Source organism: Symphodus melops (genome assembly GCF_947650265.1).
Source record: "Symphodus melops genome assembly, chromosome: 19".
Lineage (NCBI taxonomy): Eukaryota > Metazoa > Chordata > Actinopteri > Labriformes > Labridae > Symphodus > Symphodus melops.
Window position 1 is genome coordinate 9,313,131 of NC_136709.1, and position 12,083 is coordinate 9,325,213.

A 12,083-nucleotide genomic window follows, 5' to 3' on the forward strand; every position below is an offset into this window, starting at 1 on the left:
AGAGTGAACATTGACAGTTTGTTTTTGAGGGTGATCATATCAGTCAAGATATGGAGATTAACTGTCTCATTCACAAACGGGTATGGTGTGTACTAATGGAGTCTGTATTGATTTGTTAATAGCCTTCCAAACATAAAATCACATTGGGGGAACAGAGTGTCTGGTACTTAAAGCTCCTGTGAAGACTTTTAAGCAGGATATGAAACAGGCTGAGATTAATGTTGAAGCCCTTTTATAAGCCACAGAAGAACAAAAGAGCATTGACTTCACAACTACATGCAGTTTATTGTCAATGCCTTAAACCGCTGCCATTGGGTCGAAGGTAAGTATTTCATGAGAAAGCTTCATAATTAGTGATTATAATTTAAAAAAAGAAATAAAGCAGGGGAGATATTTGTTGAGAAATATTACTTAAATGCACAGGACAAAAAATAATAATGCAAATAGATTATACGACTTTGTTCACAGGGAGCCCCAAAATCCTCACAGGAGCTTTAATTTGATTTAATGTGCACCTCTCTATAATGTTCACATGTATTTAAAGGCCTACTGTAAAGCCTGTTACACATTAATGGGAACACACATTATAATCAAATTAGTATTAGATTGTTTATTTGTTAGCAAGGGATGGGTTTTCCCATGTATCCCCCCCACCCACCGGTCGTGGTACCCAGGACAGGGATGATGCGTAAAGGAATGTCGCATCTCTGTGAAGCGTCCAGCGCGCGTGCCCAACAGATGGAGAGCTTGCTCCTGCTGTTGAGTGTAGGGTTAAATCCGACAGATGGGGCGTGGTTTAGATCAATGACAACCACCTCACTGTAGTCAACTGTAAGAAGAAGAAGAAGAAGAAGAAGAAGGGAAAAAAAGACAACAAAATCACAGTCCTGGCAGGTCCGCGTGCTGGTTTCACTGCTTGCCTGTCCGCGGTGGACGGCTCGTGCTTCCAGGAGGAGCTGAGTCTGAATAACGTGCGCCCCACTTTCACACACGGGAGGGAATTAGTTGACAACGTCTGATAGAAAGGAGGTGCGAACTGAAATGAGTATTTGATAGGTTCCCTCCCTCGACTCCGTCCCTCAACCCGGGGTGGTTTCAGTACAGGAGCGGATGAGACAACGGTAGGAGCAGCTGCGATAGTGTGCACGGTAATGTCATCCAGGGGAACACAGCCCGGCTGCTTCATCAGGATTGAGACTACCTTACGTAACCGAGCTTTTTGGGGAGACTGGCGGGGAAACTGGTGCTGCCGAGCTGTTTTCGCATCGAGGATAGGCAGGTAAATTACATTACACTGCCAATAGACTGTAATCCTTAGACTTCAATACTAATTTGATTAAAATGAGTTCAGAGTAAAATACTCCCATGTGTTATTGATTTGATGGAGGAATAAACCGCTTTTTTTCCTAAGCAATTGTCTGACATTATCAGTGAAATGCATTAACAAGACTCATGATGTAATTATAGACACCCTTTCTCAGTTATGTTGGAGATTAATTCCTCCATCAGCTCAACAGCATTTGCGCATGCGCTGTGAATGGCTCCAGATTAACACAAATAATGGACAGGCTGGGTGATTATTGCAGTAGGTCATGCAGTTTACAGCAACAAGAAGCTGCATGCTAAGTCTTTGTTCAGCTCTATGTATTGTACATGAAAGAAAAAGGTTAATGCTGCTGAGCTGGATGGGCCACATTGATGCCATATTTATATAGGAGTGTTACACAAGCACTAAGTGATTTTTTTTCTGGCGAATTTCACAGTTTCCAAGCTCAATTTTATTAGAGAAACGGCGCCCCTTAGAGAACACAGAAGTCTTTGCAGCTGAAGGCTCTTTTTTCTTCTTCTGTTAATTACCTCTTTGTGTTTCCCTTCATGTAGGTGAACAGAGAGGAGTGCAATTATAAGTTTGTCCACCCACTCAGCATGATCGACGAACACGCCGTCTCCCGTCAACAGTGAGTACGTCAAGATGAACGAGGGCTGCAGGCAAGGAGGAGGGGCCATCACTGTGGAGGCAGATGTCATCCTCCATGCTGTGAACCCTGATCTTGTCACAACTTCTGACAAAGACGGGAATTTGTGTCCAGGCTATGTCCAAGGGTTTCTAAAGGACAGCCAGGATTTCAGCTCCCCTCCTGTTTTCGAGAAGGAATACCTGTTGGATGGGAGACTGATGGAGAATAATAATGTGGATCATCAGCAAGGTAACGGCTCGTTAATCCCAAGAATTGAAAAGTTTACCGTCCAAAACGAGAAGGGCGCTCCTGACCTCGCTCCTTACGCTGACTCTGCTGTAACCAATCACATTTCTACCATGCAACAAAACTGTACACGCAGTGAAATCCACAATGGTGCCACAGCTAAAGTGTCTGACAATGCGGACTCCTCCATATGCTCTCCCGGCCAGGCCAAAAAGGAAACTGATTGGTCAGTCCTGGAATCAAACCTTGAATGCAGAGACAGCATCCAGTCGAACATGATGACTAAAAAAGAGCCTGATTTAGTCATCGAGGTGGGCGGGCAGAGGATCAGCGCTCACAAGTCTGTACTTGCAGAAAAAAGTGATTACTTCAAAGCTCGGCTGTCGCGGGACATCCTGAAAGTGAAGGGCATCAGTTACAAGACTCTGTCTACATTGATCGACTATGTTTACACCTCGAAAATGAATGTTTCCAAGGATAATGTAGTGGAGGTCATCACAGGGGCTAAAATCCTCCAGATCCCCTGTGCCGTCCAGGCCGCCATGGACTCCATGTCTTCGCAAATCACTGCAGAGAACTGCTACGAGATTCTCACCATCGCCAAGAAGCAGCGACTCAGCGAACTGAAGGAAACGGCCTACGGATTCATGAGCGACAACTTCCTTCAGATTCTCAAAGACCCGGCTGTGTACGGTCGCCTGACTGGATCTGAGCGGGATCTTATCCTGAAGAAGAGGATGGAGGGGAGGAAGACGCTCATGGTGGCAGAGATTAATGACGTGTTTGATCGTGTTGGAAGTCGGCCTCCAAGCCGTTGTGGCAGCCGACCACAGAGCCCGTTGTCAGTTGGGTCTTTGGAGGAGAATCACATGATTTACTACTATAATGAAACCGCAAACGACTGGAGGCCCTTGACAGCGATGCCTGAGGACATAAACACTAAAGGGTGTGGCATCTGTACCATGTATAACTACCTGTTTGTGGCAGGAGGGATAAAGGGCTATGGAGATAGAGGCAAGGTTTCAGACAAGGTCTTCTGTTACAACCCAATAACCAGTAGCTGGGCTGAGGTCAAACCTCTGATGCAGGCTCGTGCCCAGCTAAAACTCGTGTCCATGGATGGCTACTTGTATGCCATTGGAGGGGAATGTTTGTTTACAGTGGAAAAATATGATCCCCGCATGGACAGATGGACTACAGTGGCCCCCTTGCCGAAGGGAGCTTTTGCTGTGGCGCACGAAGCCACGACATGCAGCGGAGAACTCTACGTCTCAGGAGGCTCTCTCTTTTACCGCCTACTAAAGTACGACACCAAGAGGGACGAGTGGCAGGAGTGTCCGTACAACAACAGCAGGAAGAAGTCCACAGACATGGTGGCTCTGAAAAGCTTCATTTACCGCTTCGACGTGAACAGAGAGCAGGGGATCAATGTGTTCAAGTACAACAGCATAGTGAAAATGTGGCATGATTGTGCATCACAGAGGCTTGGAAGTCACTTACCCTTCAGGTGTGCTGTTATCGGGAACTGCATCTACTGTGTGAACAAAAGCCAGACTCTTCAGTTTGTAGTGGAGGAGGAGAACGCCTACTTCATAGAGGAGCCTCTCAGGGCGCCTCCGGAAGCGAAAGGCGTTCTGTTTCCTTTTGTTCTCGCTTTGCCTGAAAAGCCTGACAGAGTTACATAGCGTGCGTGTGTGTGTGTGTGTGTGTGATCCAGGATATCTCAACAAATGTGTAATAGCAAAACTGGAAGAAGCAGAAGACCTTACTTACACTCTTCAATGTCAGCTCTCTATCTTGGTGTCTCATCGCCTGCTTGCAGTGGAATGTGAACATTTGCATGGCAATTTCATGTGTCTGCAGCCTTAAATGGAAAAAGTTTTTTTTAAATTTTTTTTTTTTTAGTTTTGAATGAATGAAAACTTTCTTAGTGTCCAAAAGTAGATAAAGAGTAACAATGACAGTGACTGTAGGTTCTTTTCTTCATGTATTCACTGTGTTCAGCTTGGTTAGGTGCACTTTTATAGTTAGAATAGATATTATATAGAACATATTACCTAGTTGATCGATGATGTTGGAAATTGTATGTAAAGTTGTATTTAAAGGATGGAAGCAGAGTTAGTGAGCTTTACGAACGATACAACACAAGGTCTATGCAAAGGAGACTGAGTATACAGGGCTGCTGTAACACAAAGTGTAACAGTTGTAAGAGGACTGGGAAGGAATTCAGTATTACTCAAACTAGGGCTGAAACTCATGTTGTTTTCATGATTCATTTTCAGTCAAGAAAAAAAAAAGTCCCCAAACCTCAAGAAGACCGACAGTGAGAGGCCTGGTAAAGGATGCTATATTTTTTAATATATAATACAATAATACAGGTCATCTCCTGAGAAACGAGGAAAGGATGTTTTTCCTCGCTTCTTGCTACTTTTCTCATGGTGGATTCATATTGGGTCTTTGTAAACATATGATAAATATAAATATAAGATACAACAAAGAGACCTGCTCTTTTTTTTAAAGTGTCTTCAGATAACATTTACTATGAATTGGCACCATACAAAAAATAATTGATTGAGATTTTAAAAAAAAGAAGCAAATATTCGACTTCTACTGTGTACGTTTATGATCGAGGAACTGCCGTATCTGATCGGCGATGCTTCGCGTGAATTGAGGTCAAAGTAAAGTCAGTTTGAAAGCAAGTGTGATGTATAATGTACCACACAAACGTTCCCCTTTGCAAAGCATCAACAAAGCAGGGACAGCATGGTGCCCTTTCGGTCAAAGGAAATTCTACAGATTTCGGCTCTTTATCTCCGAGAAGTTTGTCTTGTTAGACACTTTGTAATCTTCTGACAAAGTCTGAAAATCTGAAAAGGACACTGACAACATTTATTTTGAGCTGAATCAAAGACAATGTTGTTTAAGTCAGAGAAGTCACTCTCCCTACATAAAGCACATTTGCCAAAGACAAACAACAATTCAGGTAGTCTTTGATAAAGCTTATACTGAAATCTTGTGATTTTTTGAATCCCATTCCTAATAACAGTTGTTCCTCTGAGGATAATACATGCAATAGGCCAAGGATTAGAGTAGGTTTATAAAGAGAAAGGGCATGATGTTTGCTGCTAACAGGCACTTTCTGGGAAGTTAAAGGAAAACTAGCCATTCATGACACACACAGATGGATCTCTTATCTTCGGCTTTGAGCTGAATAAAAAGGAACGGACTTGTGTTTGGCTGCTCGCACATGTCCTCGCAGACTGGCTTGATCCTTTAGGTCAAAGGTCAAATCAGATCCCAGAGTTCTTCAGCAGTTCACGGTCATGGCCCAAGTTGCTAACAAGAACAAACTGCTGCCATGACACTATCAAATCATTTTCCTTTTGCATCTGAGCTCATAAGTTCATTAGGTCTACATTTTCTTCTTTTAGAGTCTTTATTTGCTGCTGCAATAACAGAGGGAGTTTTGTAAAGAGGCAAATGTTATATTCTTGAAACAAACTGCTTTTGATAATGTTTGTAGAAATATCTCTTAACAGTCAAAATGACTAGAGAAACATGGATGTGGCTTTGATATTTCGCTGACTGCCATTTGCATTTTTTGTGATTTTTTTCTATGGACTTGTGGATCAGCTGATGTGATGGGCGGTAAAGTGATGCAGTGCTAAGTAATGTAAAAGGCATATGGCGTGGGCTAACAAATAAGCTGTTGGATAATGTGTATCGGTGAGAAACAAGTGCTTCAAATAAAATATTTTGTGTCTCAAATATGATCCGGTGTTCTTAATTTGACTGGTTTTGTGAAGAATAACTGCATTTTCCTTTACTAGGAACAAAGCTGCCATCTGGTGGATACCTGCTGTTACTGCAGAGCACACATGACATTTATGTGAATTTTTTCATGTCCACTTACATTGGTAAATTCTTGTCAGTAGTCCCTATTTAATCAGGCCAATGTAAACCTTAATATGGCTAATTCAGGTTGTTTCAGTTAGTTCAGCATTGTGAATGTGCAAGGAGCTCGCTATCATCAGCCAATCACCATCATCTTTGGTCCAGGCCTGCCCAAAGAAATGGCTGGCATTTAAAGGGATACTTCACCCATTTACATGAAGCTCTGAGAAAAATGTGTTTTTCTTTGCTTGAAAGTTTTCTTCATGTGATGCAAAAAGCGTCATATTGCATCACATGAAGAAAACTTCCAGGCAAAGAAAAACACATTTTTCTCGTCTCAGAGCAAAAAGAGGGTTGGATTCACGACCATTCAACACTACTACCATGTTTCTAATGATACACAGCTTCATGTAAATGGATGAAGTATCTTTTTAATATCAGGGCGTGTTTTGGAACCGTAGCAATAGTGCTAGCGTCATGGCTAACATTTGCATTCTCAGCCTGGATCCGATCAGCTTTTTGAAACTGAATGAAAAAAGTTTGTTCGTAAGTTATTGTTGCATTGAGGTCAATTGCCCCAGCCTCCTTTATTTTCTGCCATCCTTCTTTTTTGTGCAGGTCCTGGTAGGGATATACAAGGTCCTACTCTGCCGGTGTAACTATACATTTCAATGAACCCATCCATGATGATGATGTGCACATCCCAGTCAAAGCTGATAACAGCTGTGTTGATCAAATGTGTGTCTTGTGCTGATTTTGTTAACATAAGGGAACTTTTGGAGATGTTTCTGTCCCTGCATTTATGAAAGGTTTATGTGACAGGATTTTTTTTCCACAGGAGAACACTGTTACCGTTGGAAAGTCGCCCCAGTGGTCACAGTGCGCAACTACAACACAGTGGCACACATCATTTCCTTTCTTTTTTCTTTTTCTTTTACACATTTCCTTCATCTCTGAAGATTATTTTGTGTTGATTTCTCAAAGACATCCTCAGTCATCATTAGGTAACTTGACTGGAATCAAGTGGAGCGGGCCCATATGGGTGCTTCTCAATACTATGGTGGGATCTAATTCTTTTTTTCCCCTTTTGGGTAAAAGAGAGAAACATATGGCAAACATTTAGCTGAAAAAGGAAAAAAGTTTAAATTCAACTAAAGTTGGATAACATTAAGAGCATTGAGTCTTGAGTCTGAGTCTATGTTTATAAAGCTTAAATGAGGCTATTATATAAACGTGTTTTCAAAACTCTACAAAACAAATTCCCATGATAGAAAACCTTTTTTCCATCAAGACACAATTCTTTACGCGACCCTTGAAGAGCTGATTTAACATAAGAAATCATTTGTGTTTCAAAATGAGACAAATAATTTTTAGGAGCATCAGGGTTATCATTGTATTCTTAAAAAAATCATGGTTTAGTTTGTTGTTTATGGAAAATATATAGGCCAATATAAAGACTACTGTGTGTCTGTAAAGATAGGCCTACAATTACCACGAACAATGGATAGACAATTTATATTTGGCCTATGGTAAATAATTGCGATAGTTTGATTCAATTGTTTTACTAAGAACAAGTGTTGCTTTTCTTGTGACCGCTCTCTTTATCTACATTCATCCTTCCAACACTGGAGGGCAGTATAAGCCTGGTGTAAAAACGAACACAGTTTAGTCACAGCTGCATCCTTTTCCACCCATGCTGCTTGTACTGAACTGTATGTCAGTGTATATTGCTCCAAGTAGGTAAGGGCCATGTAGTCTGTGCCATGTCGGCTGTTTTTGTGTGCTCAAATGATTGTAGGCAACTTTATTTAAACGTGTGTTGGCCGCTGTTGTTGTTTTGTACAAAACATGCATCTACCCTTACTTTGGGTGCTGACCTTTATTCAAGTGTTAAATGCCATTTAGTTTATTGTTTTTAGATTTGTCTTTAAGACACTTTATCATAATTGTCAGTAGGCTATAGCTTAAATGAGCAGTAAGCCTGACGAGATTGTTCCTCTAGACTAAAATACATTTTTTATAATAATAATAATAATAATAATAATAATAATAATACAAAAATCAGTTTAGTGATAGCCTATTATTTCAAAATGAATGTTAATCTTAACTTGACTGTAGCAGGTGTAGATAAAAAAAAAAAAAGACATGATACTTACAGACTGTCCTGATGAGCTGTCATGCACTACACACAAGGGCCCTTTGATTTATGATTGACAGCCCCTAAAGGTTGAACCCGTGCATCCGAGAATATTTCCTCTGACTGCAGAGGAGGTGGAGGAGCTAGCTAGAAGCGTATTTAAGCTTCCTCCTTACACCTTGTTTACATAAACCGTACTTTGTTTTAACACAGCAGAAATAACTGTCCAATGTCAGGTACACCTTTTTAACGTTTATTTATACAAAACTAAGCGGCCAGTATAAATATTATTATTAGCGTGCTTTCATGTTAGCTGACAGGTGAATGCAGGGAGGACCTTTGTTTACCTGAGCCAGTCTTTTGATGGAGTTTAAGGTAGATTGTTGTAAAACGCTAGCCTAGTAAGTTTAAAGATGAGTTCGTCACATCAACAACATATAAATATTTATCTAATAATTTCTAATACATTTGTTTTATATAGCGCTTTTTCTAAACACAGAGGTTATAGTTTCATTTGATTCACATTTTAACTTAACTTTTAACATCTTGACTTTAAATCCAAAGCTATTTGTTGTACTTTACGTATTTTATTATTTCAAGTGAATTGTATTTAAATGAGCAAACTGCTGCTGAAAGATTCAGCTAAAGTCAAGCTACATTTACAAGGTGAACGGAAACCGTTTTATTGTGTTTATTGTATTTTTAGGGTTTCATCAGTTGTCCAGCATGATGTGGTGAGCGCAGAGTGCCCAATGACAGCAACCACCTCCATGTGCAGCACAGATGAGAAAGGTAATGAGGTGTTTTTAAACATGTTGGATGTGGTGGAAACACACTTGTTAAACGCTTAACACAAAAAAAGCATGACCTTGGAAATCTTTCTGAAGATTAGACACTTTTTTCATTGTTCATTATGAGTTTACATGGATGTGTTTCACATCTCTTTTTTTACACCATATGTAAATGGTCTGCCTGTCCTCAGGAGGAGGTGTGAGGCTGGACCGAGTGACAATCTGTTCAAACTGAGGCTCAGGACTCATTGTTTGAGATCCTGTGGAGGTGATGAAGTTTAAAGATGTGAGAATGGGAGAATCAGGTAAGGCCAATATGAGGCGAAGGCATGTAGTTCATCAAGATTGGCAGTATTTGTTCAGGCCAATGAAATCCACAAGATCTCTGCATTTTGGATAAGCAGCTTGCCCTATTCTGCGGCTGTCTTTCTTTTTATTTTTGAATAATAATGATGTGTTTATAGTTGTCTTATGTCGTTTAAATGGTACGCTTGTTAAAGATTTCCCCTGTTTTCACCTACAGCTAAATTTAGCTCACAAGGTTTTTCTGAACCTGAACTGCTTTGTTAAAAAAAAAAAAAAATTAAAAAAAGAAAGCATTAGTGGTTTAGACTTCAGAGTGCAGTGTCAATTGATCTTACATCTTGAAAGAATGGAGATAAAATTCGAAGCGACTTAAAAATGCTTATGAGATAAGCTGGAATGTTTTTATGTGCTCTGCCGCTGAATCGCTTTGAGCTGCTTCTTTTCGTGTAATGGCAAAGAGATGTGAAAGAAAATGTGACATTTTCTTTTAATTTCCAGTTGATTATCTGTGATTATGCACTAACACATAAAACTTGCAGCCCTTTAAAGGGATAAAGTGAAAATGTGAAAGGCTGGGAATTAAAATCAGCAGAAAAAAGGGATGGCCTGGGGAAAAGCATCATGTAGCCTAATGTGCTTTTCCGCATCCACCCCACACTCTCTCATTTTTTGCCATTTGATATACACAGAATTATTTACACCTTCAAGGCAACTTGACTGAACTGCACATCAGTCAATTAGTAAATCAGAAATTTTCTGTGATTTCAGTTTAGCATGGAGTCCTTGGCTCCCTTTGGTCCCCCCCCCCACCCCCTTTTAGTCTCCCATCCTGACAGTGACAAATTACTCCTCTGCTTGGCGAGATTGAAAATTAAAAGCATTTAAAGTTGCTCATGCATTTATGCTAATGACAAATTCAGATATGATTTGCATGCGAAAGAGGCTAGTCAGAGAGCTCATCATTGCCCCCACCACCTCCAGCCCTTGCATTTCTTTAGGCTCTGTTTTTTTTTCCTCCCTCGTCTGATGTGAGAAAAGAAGCAAACGTGGTGTGTAAACACTTTTCAAATTTTGACATTTTATATTGCTGCGTTTCATTACTTAAAAGAAATTGCATTATTGCCTGTAAGAGGGTCTTTGAACAGTATTTATGATACAACCTACTATTGGCACCCCCCTATAGCCACTCAGCCAAATTGGGTCATTGTGTCTGGTGTTGTCACATCAAGCCACGGGAGGAAACACTAGGAATGTAATGACATTGTGCGGCAACTGCTCACACTGTCTCCTGTCAGGATTGGGATATGGATGATTGAATGCAGTATTTACTTTCTAGTATAACGTTGGCAAGGCTGGGTTTGAATTATGAACAGTAGTCGGTGGGCATAGGCTTCTAAAATCTAATATTAAAATGTTTGTTCAGATGAAAAAGGCTTTGTTTTGTGATAAACATGTGCGGAACACTTTGGAGCCAGAGGATTAAAACTCTTGGCTGATTTGTTTTTCCCAGTAAGCTCCATCCTCATCTTCCTCTGCAAATATCAAAGCTGCTGTTCTTTGAATGTATTTGTTCCTCAGTCACTAAATGATTGTAACCTTGGAAACAAGATGCATTAATGAAGGTGGCAAATGAATGGGACTCTAATTTGTTTCAATGTTGCTAGCTGAGGTGAAATGGATTAGCTTTGATTGAGGTGTGAGATGAAGAAGGAATGCGCTGACATGACACTTGCATTTGTCACCATGTCATTTCAAGGAGGATGCGGCAGCAATTATAAATATGGGTACACAGCAATTAAAAGCGGTAGCATTCATTAATAATTTTTATATTAATTTTTCAGTGCCTGCTTAAATGATTGCCACTGAACACAGGCCGTCCAATTATGTTGCTTGATTAAAAATGTCAATATTAAGAAATAATTAAACCTGGGAATTCATTAAGGTTGTCAGAAATACTTCTGAAGTTATGACCATCACTCAAATGATGGTTTCTTTAATATGTTTTTCAATGATTTGTGAATTAAGGATGAAACTTGGATCAATGTGTGTGGCAATTATAAAGCCAAAGGTCTGCAGCTACTTCTGTAAGTCCTCTGCTTTTACACCTCTGTCTTCTTAAGGAGTTCGTGACCAGTTGACTCGACAAAGTGTCCTTGGTCAATGATGGGATGGCAGGAGTATCCAGAGGTGGACTAAATCCCAGGTACTCCAATTGTTTGTCTTCCTGATCAAATCTCACATCTGTCAGTCACTAACTATGAACATGTGCAGGACTGTCTTGCAAAAAAAAAAAGAAACAAAACTCGCTTTGCCTTGAAATGTCATCAAAACAAAATGTCACACAGGCTGCCAACAAATTATACTGTCTGGCCAAAGCTTCTTTTTTTCAAAGACTTTTAAAAAAAATATTTTAGCTCTTATATGCTGACAGTGGATGTTCCCAACAACTCATTTCCATGTTGATTTCACAGAAATCTAAATGATTATTGTTATTTAAATGTAGATTACTCGACAAGTCTCGTGGGGGGGGGGGGCTTTTCTGCCTTTATGTGACGCGTCAGAGACGGGCAATAAGGAGTGAGAGATCCTGACACCCAACAGCTGCAGGATAGGCAGTCCAACCTGAGACCAGCATGAATCAGACTCTGGGCATCTGCTCTACCAGCTGAGCTAAACCAGCGCCCAAAGAAAATCTGTTTTACCATGATGGAAGGGTTGCAAAGGTGTGGTGAAGTTTCCGGAAAACTTTCC

At 40.4% G+C, this 12,083-nt stretch overlaps 2 protein-coding genes across 4 annotated transcripts in view; both read left to right on the forward strand.

The window, feature by feature from the left end:
* The first annotated feature begins 374 nt into the window (after positions 1–374).
* On the forward strand, positions 375–5,972 carry kbtbd11 (kelch repeat and BTB (POZ) domain containing 11). Its single transcript, XM_079369322.1, has 2 exons — positions 375–1,279; positions 1,882–5,972. Exon 2 carries the CDS (start codon positions 1,973–1,975, stop codon positions 3,887–3,889), a length of 1,917 nt encoding a protein of 638 aa, XP_079225448.1. The 5' UTR covers positions 375–1,279; positions 1,882–1,972; the 3' UTR covers positions 3,890–5,972.
* A 2,366-nt stretch (positions 5,973–8,338) lies between these two features.
* The window catches only part of LOC306841018 (AT-rich interactive domain-containing protein 1B-like), a 202,035-nt gene continuing 198,290 nt past the window's right edge, over positions 8,339–12,083 (forward strand). Inside the window, exons 1-4 of one of the 3 annotated variants that reach the window (XM_079370636.1) lie at positions 8,339–8,471; positions 8,953–9,027; positions 9,218–9,331; positions 11,453–11,535. The gene's annotated coding sequence lies outside the window, so the exon portion shown is untranslated. The other 2 variants (XM_079370637.1, XM_079370628.1) reach the window with 2 other exon arrangements.

Excerpts from the sequence above, each read along its gene's own strand:
- kbtbd11 (XM_079369322.1), top strand. The coding sequence starts at position 1,973 with ATGAACGAGGGCTGCAGGCAAGGAGGAGGGGCCATCACTGTGGAGGCA.